General features: G+C 37.1%; 1 protein-coding gene across 1 annotated transcript in view; it reads left to right on the top strand.

Moving 5' to 3' along the window:
- Positions 1-20011, top strand: part of CHDC2 (calponin homology domain containing 2) — a 135108-nt gene that overhangs the window by 56932 nt on the left and 58165 nt on the right. The window contains exons 11-12 of the mRNA XM_006881847.1: positions 7756-7890; positions 16750-16865. Of these exons, the coding sequence (XP_006881909.1) occupies positions 7756-7890; positions 16750-16865 (251 nt within the window). The remainder of the gene's footprint in view (positions 1-7755; positions 7891-16749; positions 16866-20011) is intronic.

Here is a 20011-nt window from a genome sequence, read left to right as displayed (position 1 = left end):
CTTCCCCTCCTGCGCTGTCCCTCCACCCTCCCAAGCATGATGTCCCTCCCTCTCCAAGGACCTGTCTCTCCTTACAACATGTCCAAAGTATGTCAGACGAAGCTTCAGAATCTTTAGCTTTTTAAATTTTAGTTGGTTCTGTTTTTATATTGCCTGTTTCATCTCTGATTTGGATAATTTGTGACTTCTCTTTCTTTTCTTCTCTGAGTTTTGTCAATGGTTTGTCAATTTTATTGATCTTTTCAAAGAACCAATTCTTAGTTTTGTTGATAGTTTCAAATGTTTTTTTCTTATTTTCTATTTCATTTTTTCTTCTCTAATTTTTGTAATTTCAGTTTTTTTAGAGGGTGTCAGATTTTCTTGATGTTCTTTTTCACTTTGATGGAGATGTTGGGTTAGAGAGTCAATGGTCATTTTTTCCTGCCTTTTGATGTGTTTGCTTATTGCTATAAATTGACCTCTGATTACTTCTTTGACTGTTTCCTAAAGGTTTTGTTAAGTGGTGTTTTCATTGTCATTTATTTCAAGACACTTTTCAATTTCATTTTTTTATTTCTTCTAGTACTCATTCATGCTCAAGCAAGGTGTTGTTCATCTTCCAAATGTAGGGTTTTTTCTCCTTTATCTTCTTGTTATTACTTTCTAATTTTGTAGCATTACAGTCTGAAAAGTGTCTTTGTATTATTTCTGTGTTTTTTAACTTCTTGATGCTTCCCTGTGATCTAGAATGTAATCTATTCTGGAGAACATTCCATGCACATTGGAGAAGAAGGATATTATTGTTCTTATGTGCCATCGAGTCATTTGCGACTCATTGTGACTCTATGTACAAGAGCTCTAAACGCTGTTCTATCCTGTGCCAACCTAGCCATCTTGAACACAGTTATTCCCATTGCTCCAGTCACAGAATTGATCCATCTCATTGAAGATCTTCCTCTCTTTCGCTGCCCCTCCACTCTGCCAAACATGATGGCCCTCTCCAAGGACCAGTCCGTCCTTGCAACATGCCCAGAGTATGTCAGACGAAGGTATACTGTGTTTATTTGGGGGTGCTTTAGCCTGTAAATATCTATGAAGTCGCGTTGGTTTATTGTGTGGTTTAATTCTTCATTATGTTTGTTGAGTTTCTTTCTGGTGGTTCTACCGCATATATTGAAGTCTCCAAGTACTGTAGTAGTTTCGTCCATTTCCTTTTTCAGTTTTGTTAATGTTTGTTTTATGTATTTTGCAGGTCTTTGATTTGGTGCATAGATATTTATTATTGTTATGTCCTCTTGTTCTAGTGACCCTTTCAGCATTATCTAGTGACCTTCCTTGTCCTTTGTGATGGTTTTTACATTGACATTTATTTTATCAGAGATTAATATGGCTACTCCTGCTTTTTTCTGGTTGCCATTTGCTTGGTATAGTTTTCCCCACCCTTTTAGTTTTAGTCTTTCTTTATCTTCATTTTTCAGGTGTATCTCTTGTAGACAACATATTGATGGATTTTGTGTTTTTATCTAATCTGCTACTCTTTTTCTCTTCAGTGGTGCATTTAAACCTTTCACCCTCAGTGTGATTATTGAGAGGCAAGCTTTTATTGCTATCATTGTGTTGAATTCTTTTTGGTGTTGTTGCTAGTTACTTTGGTGCTTTCTGCTTTTTGTGGTACCTCTTTAAGGACATCTCTGAGTCTTTCTTGCAATGTTGGTCTTTTTTTTTACAAACTCTCTTAGGTTCTCTTTTTCTGGGAATATCTTGATCTTTCCTTCATATTTGATGGATAATTTTGCCGGGTACAGTATTCTTGGTTGACAGTTGTGTTCTTTGACTGTTTGATATATGTCCTTCCACTCTCTTCTTGCTTGCATGGTTTCTGCTTAGAAATCGGCATTTAATCTTATCTGCTCTCCCTTATAGTTTACTCTTCGTTTGTGCTCGATGCTTTCAGGATTCTCTCCTTATCTTTGGTTCTGACATGTTAGCTATGATATACCTTAGTGTTTTTCTTTTGGGGTCTATTCTATATGGTGTTTGTTGAGCTTCTTGTATATATATTCTCTCATTCTTCATTATGCCTGGTAAGTTTTCCTCTAGTAATTCTTCTACAACTTTTTCTGTGCCTTTACTTGGTTATTCCTGTTCTGGGATTCCAATGATGCGCATGTTATTTCTCTTGATGGTGTCCCACATTATTCTTAGGTATTCTTCTTTTTCCTTCTTTTTTGAGTCTGATTTTTGCTCTAGCAGATCAGTGGTGACAATTCTGTCTTAAATTTCACTGGTTCTGTATTCCATCTCTTCAGCTTTGCTCATGTGTCCTTCCATCATGTGGACAGCATCTGAAATATTGGACCTCATATTTTGGATAGTGGTTTCTTGTTTTTCCAGTGCCATTAACACCTCATTTGTTTTCTTTACATTGTTCTGGATTGGTTTTTTTGAGCCCCTCCTTGTTTTTGTTTGTAGTATCCTGTAATTCTCCAAATTTTTCTCTCATCAGTTGAAAATATCCAATCATTTTTCTTTTAAATTCTGTGTCAGAAAGTTCCATCAGACTTCCTGGTTTCAGGAAATCCGTTGATACTGTGTGACACTTTGAGGGTGACATCTTATCTTTGCACTTGTGTTGTCTGTGGGATAGCTTGCTTTCTTGATGACATTGATCTGTTCTTGATATGACGACAATTTTCTAGAGATCAGATGGGAAGCTACCCCACTTACATTTTTCTCTCAACTTCTGAATCCAGGGAAATGTCAGTTCTGAGCCTGTGAGAGCACCCTCTTATAGATGAGACAGGCCAAGGTGCTCCGTATTAAAGGAAAGTTGACTGACAAGATGTGTAGGCATAGGTGTGGAGTCAAATGGGGTGGGGCATGCATGGAGGTGAGGCGGTCACAAGGGCAGGTCAACCACTTGGGAGACCTAACTCAGACCCCAGCTGTCTGGGTGTACTCACGATTGGAGTCCCTACTCAAATTCCAGCTGTCTGCCTCCCACCCAGTGGTTTTCACCCAGCCATCCCTGGCCATGTGCCCTCATGCAGCAACCCCTGCCCAAGCAGGGTCCTGGGTCCAATGGCACCCGAGAAGTCAAAGTCAAATTCCCACCAACCTACTTGCCTCTGGGTGGTATGCAGTTTCCACAAAAGTTCAGACAAATTACCACTGGCCTGCTCATTCCTGGACAGTCAGAATGGCCCAAGAGAGCTCTACCAAATTCCCACCAGTGATTTCCCAGGCATTCGGTAGTACTCAAGAAAACCCAGTCAGGATCTTACCAGCCTTTCTTTCTCCTGCCAGATTAGTCCCACAGCAGCTTGGCTGGTGGCTTCTGGGGATGGCTGGATCTGCGGCATGGCTTTGTGTTCCTGTAGCTCCAAGAAGAATTGCTCCAACAAAAGTTCAGATTCAAAATCCTTCTCTGTGTGGCTTGAAGGACTCGCTAGTGTCCCTGGGGCACTGCGGGGGTGGGAATGAAGGTGGGAGGCACCACTGCAGGCCTGGACTTGGGACTGGGGCACTACTGGGGGCACGGGATTGGTGGTCTGTTCACAGATGTTAAGCCACCAAGTCATACATCCTCAGCACATCAGACTGCCCAAGTCGCTGGTCTGGGCCCACATCACTAGTCTGTGCCTGCATCTGAAAAGGTGGATATTCCTTCATTAATTGTTGTACATCTTCCTTCCTCTCTTTCTTTACCTTCCCCCAATTCACTTTCTTCTTCTTCTTCTTTTTTTTTTTTTAGTATTCATTCACTATTGTACATTTTCATTCTTCCTCCTCCTCCAGGCCCCTTTACTATGCACCTCTTATTTCATGTTATTGTCATACATATAATTCCTAATCATATATTCCTTTTAATCAGTTCTTTCCTTCATCAATCCCAGTACAGTGTTCCTTATCTGTCCATTCTTTTCCTATTCTCCTGCCAACCCCCTAAGTCAGTCCTGTTTTACAGTGGTGTTATCCAGTATTTGTCCTTTTATGACAGGGAGATTTCACTCAGCATAACGTCCTCCAGGCTCACCGTTGTATGTCTTGCTTTATGAGTTCATTGCTTAGTAGTCCAGTGTGTAAATGTACCATAGTTTTTCTATCCTTTTGTTTGTTAATGGGTTCTGAGGTTGCTTCCATCTTTTACCTTTTGTAACCACAAAACATTGGTATGCATACATCTGCTCTAGTGGTCATTCTGGTTTCTTTAGAGTATATTCCCAGTAGTGGACTTGCTGAATCAAATAGTATTTCTATTTCTAACTTTTTGAGAAAGTGCCACAGTGCCTTCAGTAGTGGTTGCACCATTTTACATTCCCACCAGCAGTGAATAAAGGCTCCAAAAGCTCCATAACGTCACCAATATTTGTTGTTTGCCGGCCTATTGAATGTTGCTATTGTTGCTGTGATGAGATGATATCTCATAGTTGATTGAATTTTCATCTTTCAGATGGCTTGAAATTTTGAACATTCCTTCATGTGTGTGTTTGCCATCTGAATTTGTTTGGAGAAGTGTCTATTGTATCCTGTGCCCATTTTGCAATTGAATTGTTAATTTTTTTCTTGTTGAGGTCCTAGAGTATTCTATAAATTTTAGATATGAGTCCCTTATCAAATATTTTATTGCCAAGTATTTTTCCCAGTATATAGGCTTCCCTTTTACAAAGAATATTGTTTGAAATAGTTTTGATATTGTTACCTATATTAAGTCATATATACCAAAAAAAGAAGATAAATTCAAAGGCCTTTTCTTGACCCTAGACTTAACTTCAGAATGTTCTTCCATAATAATACTTCTCCTCTCCTCAACAGTCTTACTTCCCTGGCTCTTTCTGATTCACACCTGCATGCTATTCCATCACATAGTGACAGGCAGACACAGATTCTACACTTGAACATTTAACCACTAAGGGCTGAAAAGTGAATCAATCTCTGATATTTAAACTCTGTGATTTTGTTCATCCCTGAAATAACTGCACTTTACCTACTGTGAAATACCTGTATTGTTAAAGAAATGTGAGACATCATAATATTAATGAGACACTTTGGTAAGTTGTGCTTCAATGTTTTCCTCAAATCATACTTGCCAGTACTTTCCACTCTGATGGGGCAGGCCAGCTTCCATATTCTTTATAAAAATATCCCCCCTAAGCAGTTTCTATAGTAAGTCTACTTGCCAAAACAAGAAAGAATAAACCTTCTCTTTCTTCCAAAGAAGGTATGAAGAAATGAGGATTCGTAAATAATATAAGGGGCTCAAATCTCACAGTTAAGTGCTTTGTTCTTGTTCTTGTTATGTATCATTGAGTCAGAACCAATTCATAGCTGACCTGCCAGTGGAATTTTAGAAGCAGTTAATTGCACAGGAGAAGATTGCCCATCTTTCTCAAGTGGACCATCTAGGGGATTTGAGCCCTGTGCCTTTCGGTTGTCAGGCAATTTCTTACTAGTAGGTCACATAATATATTACATCTCTTGTTTTTATATTTCAGAGGCTATAAACCCCGCCCATTTTCATTTGCTAACTTGAATATACCCCTTTAAGAGAGGAAAGTATTTATCTCATGAAAGTGCAGAGAGCTCCTTGTATATTAATAATTATGGCGTTGCTAAATTGCTAGGGCAGCCTGTGTGTCTTTCAGTCTCTGCTTTACAGAAATCTCAATAGCATGTCTATAAAATAATGCTTCTGTGTTATGAATTCCCTCTTTCTCAATACTACAATCCTTACTAGATTTTGGATCCATCATCAATTGATATGGAAAATACATTTCCCTTTTCTGTTCCCAGATCTACTTTGGGATTCCAAATTACTCTCAGGCTATAATTATTTCCTCTGCTGTTATTCCTCCGTACTCTGAGCTTTCTCACAAATCTATTGTAACAACCATTCATTAATTTATCTTGCTCATCCCCAAAATGATATTTTCTTACTTCTTAGAGTTTGTTTGTTCTGGGGGGGAAAAGGGGGACTCCTTCTTACCAATACTGTCTGATTTGCATAGATTGTTTCTCCTGTCATGCTATTCCTTATTCAAACACCAGATTTCTCATTCTAGCACCCAACTCCTCCATATGTAGCCCCATAACTTGCTAGTATTATCACATACTACTTTCTTCTTTTCTGATGAAAGAATACAGATTTTACTTCTTTTTTGGAACAAGCGCTATTCGTGTTCATATCCTTGCCTTTTCATCTTTACCTTTCTGATGGAATGAACCCTTTTCCTCACCTGAGACACAACTTCCTTGAAACCATTGCATTCTTCATGGCACATCTCAAGTACAATTCTTGTGGTTTTTCTTTCAACACTACATATACTACTTTAAGACAGGGATGGTGTATATAGTATTTTTTTCTGAGGTCTGATTATTTTTTTTACTGACTCTGTGAGGTTGTGAGGACGGTGTTCTACTGAAAACATACCAAATTTCTTTTTTTATCTCTTGGGAGAAACTGTAAGAAAATGCCTTTCTGATTCACCTTAACATGGTGTTTTCTGTATCTGCATTTCAGTGTCATTGTCAATCAAGAGCATTTTAAAATATTCAAAAGTTAGTATAGTATGTTTAGCTCCCCCCCCAGTTTCCTAGATTATGAAGTATTTCTTATTTTCTAATTTTTTAAAATTAATTTTAATGAAAGTTTGCAGAGACTTAGGGTTTCCAGTTATTCATTGTTGTGCTTTTCTCCCTGCCCACCCCCTCCCCCAAAATCATTCTTCTTGAAAAGGAAAAGAAAACTCTTTCAATGTTATGCAATCCCTTCTCCCAAGTTCACTCCACTATGCAACCTTCACTCTGGAGTTCCATAATGACAAGAATACCTATTCATCTATCCATTTTAAACAGTTCTCTCCCTCATCTGTTTCAGTGCAATATACGTCATTCCTCCCCGTCTTTTCTGTCTTCCCTCAACCCTGATGCCAGTCCCATTTTACAACTGTGACCCTATGTACTATTTGTCCTTTTTTGACTGAGATGTTTCACTCAGCATAATGTCCTCCAGGGTCATCCATTGTGCATAATATTTCATGATTTCCTTGTTTTTCAATGCAGAATAGTATTCCATTGTGTGAATATACCAGAGCTTCTCTATCCATTTGTTTGTTGATGGGCACTTGGGCTGTTTCCAGCTCTTTGCTATTGTAAACAAAGCTACAAATACATGAGTATGTGTATATGTGCTTGGTTGGCAGTTACGGTTTCTTTAGGGTAAATTCCCAGTATTGGAATTGCTGGGTCAAATGATATTTCTGTCTGCAACTTTTTGAGAAAGTGCCGTACAGGCTTCCATAGTGGTAGCGCCACTCCCACCTCCACACCCTTTCCTTGTTCTGATAAATTTTGCTATTCTTAGTGGGGTTAGGTGGTATCTCAGAGTTGTTTTGATTTGTCTCTCAGAGCTAAAGATTTTGAACATTTCTTCATGTGTTTGTTTGCCATCTGAATGTCTTCTTCGGCGAAGTGTCTGTTCATATCCTGTGCCCATTTTTTAATTGGGTTATTTATCTTGTTGTGGTGCTCGAGTATTTTATAAATTCTAGATATAAGTCCCTTGTCAGACATGTCATTACCAAGTGTTTTTTCCCAGTCTGTGGCTTCCTTTTTTACCCTGTTGGAGAAGTTTTTGGATGTGCATAGGGATTTGATTCTTAGAAGATCCCACTCATCTATTTTATCCTCTCCTGGTTTTAGATATGTTTAGCTCTTTGAAAATATTTCAATGTATTAGTATATACTCTGATAAATATTTTTCTTCTTTGAAACTAGGCAGAAGATATCTGTGATCCAAACCCGGTGTTAATGCTCATGCTTTGTGCTTACATGTATGAAAGGCTCCCTACATTCCTTCCCAGGAAAGTGGTGACTTTCCATGCTGCTCTATATGAGATCGTGACGAGACAGGTATGCGGGATCTTGTGCCAATGCATACATAGAGTTAAGAACTTAGGAGAGGTTTTACATATTTCCTTCACAGCCCAAAATTAAGAGTCCCTTGGTGGTGCAAATCATAAAAACTATTCAGCTACCCAATGAAAGGCTGGCAATTCTAATCTACTCAAAGGCACCTTAGAAGTAAGATCTGACAAGCTATGTCCCAAAGTCATGACCACAAAAACCATGTGAAGTACAGTTCTTCTTGGAAGCATACAGGGTCGCCATGAGTCAGAATCCACTTAATGGCAGTGGATTAGTTGTTGTTGGTTTGTTGTGTTTTCTTTTTTTTAATTTGAGCTTATATAGTCACAGTAGTGGATAAAAACGTGAAGATGGCATAAGATCAGGCAACATTTCATTGCATTATACATTGAGTTTGTCATTCACTGAAACTCAAAAATAATAACAGAAACTCTATTTAAGGCTCCTTGGTGGCACAACCTACATGCTGGGCAGTACTGAAAGTTTGGTCATTTGAACCCAGCAGCAGCTCTTAAGAGAGAAAGACGTATCAATCTGCTTCTGTAAAATTTATAGCTTGAAAAATTCAACCTCTGTTTGTCTAGCCATTTTATCTACCTGTCTATCCATCAAATAAGCCTTAGCAAATTATTTTGCCTTGAAACCTTCTAAAGCTGTAAAAAAGTGTAAGCTACAGATTTGGCTTAATAATGATTATCACCTGCTATGAAATGACTACCCCTCCTTTCATATTTGTGAAATCAATGTGATTTGGGAAGGTGAAGAGTGAAAGTTCAGTACTTTTGAAGATCCAGTCCATCCAGGCCACTTGAGATCCATTTTATACATCAAAGGAATGACACTCTGTGTGGAAACTTGTCATCTGAATGTGCAGTTTGCACATCTAGGTGGATTTTTTTTAAAATGGAGGTGTTGAAAAGGAGGTAATAATGAAAATACTACAAACTGCGAAAGTAAAACTATTGGCTTGGGGTCAATTCTGACTCACAGTGACTCTATGGGAAGGGTCAAATTATTCCAAAGTTTCAAGGATGTACATGTTTATGGAAGCAGATTTCCACATCTTTCTGCTATGGACTTTTTGGTGTATTTGAAACATCAACCTTTCTGTTAGTTGTTGCTGTTGTTGTTGTTGTTGTTGTGTACTGTCAAGTCAGACCAACCCACAGTTGACCTTCCAGTGGGTTTTCAGAGACATTTTAATCGCACAGGAAGAGATTGTTCATCTTTCTCTCACAGAACAGCTGGTAGATTTGCACCATGTGCCTTTGGATTGTAGCACAACTCCTTACCACTAGGCAACCAGAGTTCCCTTTCAGTTGGTAGCTGAATATTTTAAACATTATGTCATCAAGGCTCATTGATAGTACTTCAGGGTTATCTTATTTCCACAAAACATTTTCATATACAAAAGCTACTCAGTGTGTAAGAGTGCATTTTTTATGATTTTCAAATATTGGAAATTAAATTTCTGCATGTTATGCCAAGTAACATTTCTATATAAACATATCCAAGTTTGTAGGTTTTATCTTTGGAGGGGAAATATCTTGTCAGCACACATTGACTTCAATTTGTTTTCCAAGACATTTGTTTCTTATCAACACTTGTAAAGTATTTTCTAGCATGTAATTTTAAACTGCTTATATTTAGACATAGCTGTTCTTTATACTCTTTATCATAAGTTACAGTCACATTTATAGGTCTCCCCATGATGCATTCTCAGGATGCTATAAATTGACACAATTATGTCTGTATAAGATCTATGCTTATTCCTTTCCTCAAGCTGTTTTTATCTATTCCTACTCATATTTTGGGAGAGGGCATATGTTTATATTGACAGTGTGAAATTTGCTCATGTTTGGCTTTAAAAAATTATGTTCTGGTGATCTATAATTGATAATTGTGCCCTCTGAGAAAACAACTGTGTAACTTCTTTGACAGTGTGAATAATGATGGATAAGGATTCACTTCCCCATCTTTTACTTTGGGAAAAACTCAGATCCTTGTCTCAGAATACAAACAACTCAGTTTAAAGAAGACAAAGAATCTCCAGTATAATTTTTTTTTGTTAGAAAATAATGTTGTTGTTATTGCTGTTGTATACTATAAAGCTGACCCTCCGGAGGGTTTTCAGAGGCAGTTTAATCTCACAGGAGGAGATTGCCCATCTTTGTCTTGTGGAACAGCTGGTGGTGGATTTGAACTAATGAGGAATTATACCTTTAATTTTGTGCCTTTCCATCGGTGTTAGTAAAAGAGAGATGGTGCAACAAGAAATGAATGGAAATCCAAAATCTCTGTAAATGTTAATTAAAATAAAAAAAAAACCAACCCAAACATGCTCCAAGTAAAAAAAAGAAAAAAGAGATATGAAACCCTACAAGAATTTTTGCAGTAGTGTTTAATAAGCTATTTTTCTATCCACAGTTATACTCAGGAATGTTGTATGTCAGCTAGCTTAGTTTCAGTTACATTGCAGAGGACTTTTTAATCCACGTTAAAATTTCAGGAGAGTTAGATGTGATTTGCTTAAGCCTGTAGATGTTAAGAATCTGAATTAGATTCATTGGTAGCTAATTACAGTTAAGTGTGATCAGTTTTCTAAAGATGTTCTAAAGGAGTCCTGTGGCATAGTGCATTACATGCTGGGATTTCTAACTGAAAGGTTAGAGTTCAAACCCACAAGCTTCCACAAAATTAAAACAACAACCAAAAAAAAAAAAACCAACCTCAAACCCATTGCTGTCACGTTGATTTTAGAATAGAGTAAAACAATCTCATAGGATTTGCAGTAGAGATAGATAGATTGCTACATTTGTCTCCGTGGAGGGGATGGTGAGATTGAACTACAAAGCTTCAAAATGTCTTGTGGAGTACGATTCTACTCTGAGTGCATGAACTTGCCTTCATGACTTGAGAGAATAGGTTTATTCTGGTGTTTTTGTAACATTGTCTTCCTATTTGATTATTAATTTATTTATGTAATTTATTTTTTCTCTTTTTGTAGAAGCAATATCTATATCTATCTATATCTAGATCTAGATCTAATCTATATCTATATCTATATGTATCTCTCTCTCTTTCTCTATCTCTATATTTATATCTATCTCCATACCTTGATCATTGTTATCAAGTTGAAACCAATTAATAACTGATTATCCTGTAGATGGAATGAAAGGAGATGCCCATCTTTCTCCCTAAGGATCATTGGAGGACTTGAACCACCAGAGAAGCATGGCCTCCTGAGTAGCAGCACAACTACCTATGGACTACATCACCAGAGCTCCCATAATACTAACATTAGCTAATATTTAAGGGAACTCTGGTGGCCTAGTGGTAAGGAGTTACATTGCCAACATAAAATCAAGCAGTTCAAATCCACCAGATGCTCGGTGGGAGAAAGATGGACAATCTCCTCCCATGTGATTTACTGCCTTGGAAAACCCACTGGAGGGTCAGCTATGAGTCAGTTCCTACCCAAAAGTACCTAACAAAAACAACAATGCTTAAGCACACATTTTCATTATAGTGCTAAAGATAAAAGTAACCAAAAGAAACATGCCCTTATATACACTCCAATTCACAACGATCCTCTAATGCCCATCTTTCTCCTGAAAAACACCTGATGAATTCAAGTTGCCAACCTTTTTGTTAGCAATCCAAATGTCATGCACTTGTCATTTGTTGCTTTCCTATTGTGTCATTAGGGTTTCTTAAATGGAAATAAGCTTTCTTTCTTCATTCCATTCTTTATTAGAAATAAATTTCACATTTTAAGATAATAGATGAAATTTTCTAGATATATATTTCAGTGTTCAAAAATATAAGACAATTTTTAAGGAAAAATATTGAAATTCAAAGTTAAGGCTTTGTATTTTAAAGTTTAATTCACAGATTTGAAAATTGTTCACTGAGAATCTTTGGCACAGTTTGCAGCAAAGGATCAACACAGTGAAATGGCAATGCCTAATTTGTAAAATGGCATTCTTAACCAACACTATCAACCACCCAAAATACAGGAATATATATTTCCAGAATATAGGAAAACCTAAAAAAAATGGCAATGATACTTGAAAAAGGATTTTTACAGTTGTTATGAAAAGATGCATAAAACGTTAGAACTAGCCGAAAACAGCTCTTATGTAGTACATTAAATTGGATAGGGTTGGGATTTTTTTTTCCTGAGACTTTTTTAAGCAACTGAACTTTCCTCTTAATTATATTTGAATTAAAATTTCTAGTTGAACACAGATAAACATTACACCTCTGTGTTATAGATGTAATTAGACTAAGCACTTTCCCGAAGGTCTTGGTTATCAGAGGTTCAGGACCTCTAGCCAGTAACATATTGCTGTGAGTATATGATAAATATCCAACATTTATTTTCCTAAAATGAAAATTCATGATCTGAACCTTAAAATCACCATGTTTGTTAAAGTATACTGAAGTGCTGAGGTGGTGCAAATGGTTAACATGCTCATTTGCTAGCCAGAAGACTAGAGATTAAAGTTCACCCAGAGGCATCTTAAGAAAAAATCTTGACAATCTACTAACAAAAATTCAGCCACTAAAAGCTGTATCTAGCATAGTTCTACTCTGACACACAAAGGGCTTCTGTGAGTCGGAATCAACTCAGCCCCAACTAGTTTTTCTTCATGAACAGCAGAAAGATATACATATTTACAAAGCTCCACCATAATTGTTACATATGCATAGGTGAGCAACCTAAAACTCCCAAATATGTGATAAAGTTGAAGGCAGAAATGCTTCAGTAAGTAACACACTTTTTCTAGTCTCTCTCCCCATTGGTCTCAGGTAGAAAGAAACACACATAGCTTCATTGGATTTTCTGAAGGTTGTAAACAGCACAGAAGGAGAGTGCCCATCTTCCTTCTGAGTAGGAACTGGTGGATTCAAACCACCAAAGAGACACCACTTTTGTGTTAGCAACACAACTTCCTATGGAACATGACACTGTTGTTGTTATTAGGTGCTCTCAAGGTGACCACAATTCGTAGTGACCCTATGACTGATAGATCTGAACCCTGCTGTATCCTGTGACATTCTCCTCATCTCTGCTGCTCTTAAGCCCATTGTTAAAGAATCTGTACCAATCCATCCTATTGAGAGTCTTCCCTTCCTTCGCTGACACTCCACTCCTCTGAGCATGATGTCTTTTTCCAAAAACTGGCCCCTCCTAACAACATGCTTAATGTGACACAAAGTTTGACCATCCAAGGAGCTTCCTGGCTGAACCTTTGCCAATTCATGTTTGTTCTTTTGGCAGTCCATATGATATTTAATATTCTTCTCCTGAACCACAGGTCAAAGGTACCAATTCTTGTGTCATCTTTATTCACTGCATAGCAAAGAAATTGAAAAGACCATGACTTTTCATCAGGTGCACTTTAGTCTTTAAACCGGCATGGTTGCTCTTCAGGACTGTGGAGAGATCTCAGACTGAACACTTTCCGAATGAACTAGAGTTCCCTGTTAGTCCTGGTTGTTGTTGTGTACTGTTGGCTCCAGCGGTTTTTCAGAGGCAGAAAATAACGTAGGAGGAGATTACCCATCCTTTCCCCACAGAGTTACTGGTGGATTCAAGCCCTCTACCTTTAGAAGTGCAGTGCAAATTCTTACTATTAGACCACCAGTTCTGTTGTTGTTGTTATGTGCCATCACATTGCCTGCAACTCATAGCCACCCTATGTACTACAGCTCTGAACCTTGCCCTGTCCTGAGCCAGTCTCACCAACTCCAGCACACCTAATCTCATCTTAGTTATTGTGTCAATCCATCTCATCGGAGGACTTCCTCTCTTGCACTGTCCCTTCACCCTCCCAAGCATGATATCCTTCTCCAAGGACTGATGCTTCCTGGCCATGTACCCTAAGTATGTGAGACAAAGCTTCAAATTTCTTGCTTCCAAGGAGAAACTTGGTTTCACTCTCTCTAAGATAGAACTATTTTTCTCCTAGTGCTCCATGGAATGTTCAGTATTCTTCTCCAGCACCACAACACAAAGGCTTCAATTCTTCTGCCATCCTTAGTCATCATCCGGCTCTCTGACGTACAGCATGTAATGTGAAAACCATGGCCTGGATAGGATTTATCTTCATTTCTAAACAGATGTAATTGCTCCTTGGCACTCTGGAGAGGTCCCTGATAACAGACTTCCCCAGTGCAATTTGTCTTTTGATTTCCTGACTGCTGATGCCAAGAGTTGATTAAGGAGCCAAGCAAGCTGAAATTATTAACAACCTTAAACTCTTTTCCATCTAACATAAAATTGCCAGTCGGCCCACTGGTCAGAATCTTCATGTTCTTGATGTTGAGCTTCAATCCATATTGAACACTACAGTCCTCGACCTTCTGCAGCAAATACCTCAGGTCATCCTCAGTTTTGGCAAGCAAGGTTGTATCATCTACATAACACAGGTTGTTGATGAGTCTTCCTCCAATCCTGATGCTACACTCCTCCTCATAAAGTCCATCCTCTCAAATGACCTGTTCTGCATATAGATTAAAAAGGTATGAAGCCAGGACACATCCCTGATGCACACTTTTCCTGATTTTGAACATGCAGTGTTTCCTTGCTCTGTTCTGATAATTGCTTCTTAGTCCAAGTATAGGTTTCACATGAGCACAGTCAAGTGTTCTAGGATTCCCATTCTTCTCAAGGTTAGTCACAATTTTTTTTTTTTTGTGATCCACAGAGTCAAATACCTTTGCATAGTCAATGAAGCACAGATAGACATTTCTGTGGTATTCTTTGCTTTCATCCAAAATCCAGCTGGCATTGGTGATAACGTCTCTAGTGTCACAGCCTCTTCTAAATCCAGCTTGTATTTCTGGTAGTTCTCTGTCAATGTACTGTTTCAGTTGTTTTTGGATAATCTTCAACAGGATTTTGCTTGTGTGTTATTAATATATAACACACAATAATATTGTTGATGTTGTTGTTGTTGTTATGTGCCGTCGAGTCGTCTACGACTCATAGCGACTGTTTGATAATTTTCACACTGCTGGATTTTGCTTGTGTTTATTAATATATAACACACAATAATATTAATGATATTGTTTGATAATTTTTGCACTCTGCTGGATTGCCTTTTTTTTTTTTTGATAGGAAGAAATATGGATTTTTCCAGCCAGTTGACCAGGTAGTTTTCATCCAGATTTCAGGGAAACATCTATTTCTTGAACAATGTCACTTGGTATACTGTCAATTCTTGGGGCTTTATTTTTCGCCAAGTCCTTCAGAGCAGCCTGCACTTCTTCCTTCATTATCCTTGCCTTTTGATCATATGTTGGTTCATGAACTTATTCTGTGTCAGCCAACTCTTTTTGGTACACTGACTTTGTATACTCCTTCCATCTTCATTTAATGCTTCCTGGATCATTTAGTATTCCACCCACTGCATTCCTTATTTATTGCAACTTCTGGCTTGACTTTGTTCTTCAGTTCCTTCAGCTTAAGAAATGCTGAGTTCAGCCTTTTTTATTTTCTGACTTCAGCTCCTTGCATATTTCATTATAATACCTTGCTTTGTCCTCCCAAGCTGCCCTTGAAATCTTCTGTTCATCTCCTTAACTTCTTTATTTCTTCCCTTTGCTTTGGCTTCTTGGTGCTTTAGTGCAATAGTGAAGCTCTCTTCTGGTATCCATCTTGGTCTTTCCTTCCTCTTCTGTCTTTGTAATGATCTTTTATATTCTTCCTGGATGATATTCTTTATATCCACCCACAACTCATCTGGTCTTCGTTCATTAGCATTCAAGGCCTCAAACCTGTTCCTGAGATGGTTTTGAAATTCAGATGCGATAGACTTAACATAAAATTTTGGTTTCTGTGGGATTTTATTTAAACTTCTTTAGCTTCAGTTCAAACTTGCATATGAGTAGTTGATGGTCTGTTTTACAATCAGCACCTGACCTAGTTTTCACTGCTGATATTGAGCTTCTCCAACTAGTCTTTCCATTGATGTAATCAACCTGGTTCCTGAGTATGTCATCAGATTAAATTCATGGGTACAGTCTGTGTTTATGTTTCTCATAAAAGGCATTTGCAATGAAAAAATGATTGAATGTACAGAAGTTTTTCATTCTCTCTCCAGCTTCATTTCTGTCACCACATCAATGTTTTCCAAGTACTGATCCTTCTTCCCGGTTCCCAACTTTTGTAATACAGTTACCTATTATTAGTATTAATGCATCTTGATTGCATATTCAGTCAATTTCTGACTGCAAAAGTTGGTACAAATCTTCTAATTCCTCTTCTTTGTCTCTGGTTATTGGTGCATTTATTTAAATGATAGTGGATTCACTGTACTTCCTTGTATGTGTATGGTTATTATCTTGTCACTTACAACATTGTATTTCAAGCTATGGTGACCTGGTTGTTAAAGAGTTGTGCTTCCAACCCAAAAGGTACATATTTGAAATCCACCAGCTGCTTAGGGAGAAAAATATGGATAATATTCTCCCATGAGATTTACTGCTTCTGAAAACCCACTGAAAGGTCAGCTATTAGTTGATTCCGACTCTATAGCACACAACGGCAAAAAACATACACCTTGTACCTTATAATACTTTCTGTACAGAACAGAGTAGCATCTTCCTTTTAAATTTGATTATATAAAGTTCTCTGTTTAAAATTCTTCAAAGTTTTACCTTTGAAAAAAAAATAAATTTAAAGTTGTTAATTATGGGGTTCAAATATTTGCGAGTCATGTGATTTTTTTTAATCTGCCATCTCCTTGCTGGAAACTATCTTTGATAAAATAAAAATTGTTATATTGTACACTTTTTAAAATTCATAATCTAATTTTACACTCTTTTCCATAGATTATGGTGACAAATCCAAGCAAGAAAACCTTAACTTATAATGCTTTAATTGTTGGTCGAGATGCTAAATACTTCTCACTCTTACAAACAGAGAAAATTGTGCAAGTGCCTCCAAAGTAAGTGGTTTTCCCCTTAATTGTATTTGACTGATCATATCATTTCTAGAAATTAAATGTATACTATAATTGGGGTTGCTATGTATGTCATCAGGTTGACTACAACTCATAGCAGCCAGACCCTATGAACAATATATCTGAATCTTCCCAATTCAGCCTTATCCTTATGATCTCTCATATGCTCTAGGCCATTGTTACAGTCACTATGTCAATCCATCTTTTGAGAGCCTTCCTTTATCTGACTTTCCACCTTTCCAAGCCTGATATTTTTCCAAGGATTGTCCTCTCCTGACAACATGCCCAAATTTGAAGTTTCATAGTCCTTGCCTCTGAGGAGCACCCTGGTTGCATTTTCTCCAAGACATACTTATTTATAGGGTGTGGGGGTTTGTTTGTTTGTTGTTTGTTTGAGGGTTTGTAGGTTTTGGTTTTTTTTCAGTCTATGAGATATTCATCCATGGGAGAAGGATGGGCAATCTCTTCTAGTGTTATTTACTGCCTCTGAATACCTGCTCAAGGGCCAGCTATGGGTTGATTCCAGCTCTGATACATAACAACAATAATGTGGGATATTCAGTACTCTTTTCCAGCATCACAATTTAAAGACATCAAATCTTCTATCGTCTTCATTCATTATCCAACTTTCAGAATCATACAAATATACAAATTGGAAATGCCATGGCTTGTATCAGGTGCCTTTTAGTCTTTCAAGTGACATGCTTTCCCTTTAGCATTTTGGATAGTTCTTTGACAGCAGATTTTTCCCAGTGTCTTTTGCTTTCTGGACTATAGCTACCATGGGCGTTAATTGTGAATCTAAATAAAATGAAACCATTTATGGCTTCTACCTTTTCAGCATCTATCATGACATTGACTATTGGTCCAATGAAGAAGATCTTTGTTTACTAGATGTTGAGATGTTGGAGACTATAGTGTTTGATCTTCTACAGCAAGTTCTTCAAGTCACTTTCTGTAAGAAAGGTTGTGTCATGACTTGGGTATTAAATCTTTCTCCGATCCTGATGCCATTTTCTTACTCATATAGTGTAGCTTCTTAAATTATTTGCTTAAATTGAGTATAGATGGAGAACGCATACAGTCCCAACACACATCTTTCTTGATATTAAGTCATGCAGTGTTTCCTTGTTCAATAACTGCTTCTTGGTCTAGGCATTAATTTCCCAAAAGACAAATTAAGTGTCCTGGGCTTTCAGTTCTTATTAATAGTTATCCATATTTGTTATGATCCACAAAATCAAGTTTCATCACATATTCAATAAAACACAAGTAATATCTTCCTGATAGTCTCTTCTTTCAGCCAATACCCATCTGACATCAGCAATAATATACTGTATGCCATGCCTTATTCTAAATCCAGCTTGAATTTCTGGTAGTTCTCTGTTGATGTGTGGTTCAAGGCATTTTAAAAATAATCATCAGGCAGATTTTACTTACATATGATTATAATGGTATTCTTTGATAATTTCCACATTTTGTTGGATAACATTTTATTGGAATTGGAGGAAAGATGGATGTCTTCCAATCAGTTAGTTAGGTAGCTGTCTTCCATATTTCTTGTCATATACTAGTAAGCAAGGCTGCATCTGTTTATTGAAATATGTAAGTTGGTATTCTCTCAATTATTTGGGCCTTACTTTCTGCCAATGCACCTTGAACTTCTTCCTTTGTTACTTGGTTCTTGATCATATACTATTTCCTGAAATGCTTCACTATCAACCAATTCTTTTTGGTGCACAGATTCTGTGTATTTTTTCGACTTTCTTTTGATGCTTCCTGCACCATCCAATACTTTGTCCACAGACTCCTTCAGTACTGTATTTTGAGACTTGAATTTGTTCTTTAGTTCCTTCAGCTTGAGAAATGCCAATTATGTTTGACCATTTTGTTGTTCTAACTCAAACTCTTTTCACATCTCATGAAAATGCTTTGGATTCACAAGTTGCCCTTTGAAAAATTATGTTCATCTCTTTTATGTCAGTATTACTCTTTCATTACAGCATTTATCTCTTTTGTTTTGCCCTTTCTGTGTTATAATGTAATTTTCAGAATCTATTTTGACATTAATTTTGGTCTTTTCTTTCTTTTCTGTTATTGTGATGATTTTTTTCTTTCTTCATGATGCCATACCATAACTCATCTGGATTTTGGTCACTGGTGTTCAATGCTTCCAAACTACTTTTGAGATGACTTTTTAGATTCAAGTGAGACAGACCCAAGGTTGTATTTTTTGTGGTCATGGACTTGTTTTTATTTATCACATTCGTATACATTATTACTAGCAAAGAATAATTTGAGTTTTTAAGATATATTTATAAATAAAAGATTATTTAGATACCTTAAAGCATTAATATTTTTCTGATATACATTAATTATTATAATAAAGCAATTCTGCTTTTTATGTATGAATTTCATTTTTATTTCTTTACTTGCATCTAGACCATAGAAAAAAAAATGAGTTGTTGGTTTATCTCTAATAGTTTTCTTTATGAAGTTGGAACCAATTTTTATTTCAGTTATATATGTGTAGGGCTCCCAAACCAAGTACACTGCTGTTGAGTTTATATAAACTTATGGTGAACATCCATTTATTAGGTTTGGTTAGCATCCATTTGATTTCCAAGGTTATGTACCTTTTGGGACAATTGCTGACCTTTTGGTTAGCTGTGCTATCCATAATTTTCCATTAGGACATTCTCCATTCATATTTTCTCTCTCTCTTTCTCTCTCTCTCTCCCCCTCATATCTATACATAGATATGGATATTTATCAGACAAGCAAAGACATACTGGAGATATAATTTGGCCATGGTACTATATGTAAGGTGTACACAGGACTAGAAAAAAAAAAAAAAGAAGCTTCTTAATTTTCTTGATAAACACAGTGAATGTTTTAGTGGGGAAAAAAGTGCTTGATTCTCAATACATAGGGAATGTTATTAATCACTTTTTTATAGGCATTCTACTTTGTAGATTTGGATACTATATTTAGACACTTATGTGCTTCTTTAGCTGTTGTTGTTGTTGTTATGTGCCGTCGAGTCGTTTTCGACTCATAGCGACCCTATGCACAACAGCCCTAAACCCTGCTCTATCCTGCGCCAACCGCACCGCCTCTGACACACCCAT

Source organism: Elephantulus edwardii, unplaced genomic scaffold (assembly GCF_000299155.1).
Source record: "Elephantulus edwardii isolate Elephantulus edwardi_28Jun2011 unplaced genomic scaffold, EleEdw1.0 scaffold00016, whole genome shotgun sequence".
Lineage (NCBI taxonomy): Eukaryota > Metazoa > Chordata > Mammalia > Macroscelidea > Macroscelididae > Elephantulus > Elephantulus edwardii.
Note: the sequence above shows the minus strand (reverse complement) of the source record. Positions and strands in the feature narration are given on the sequence as shown.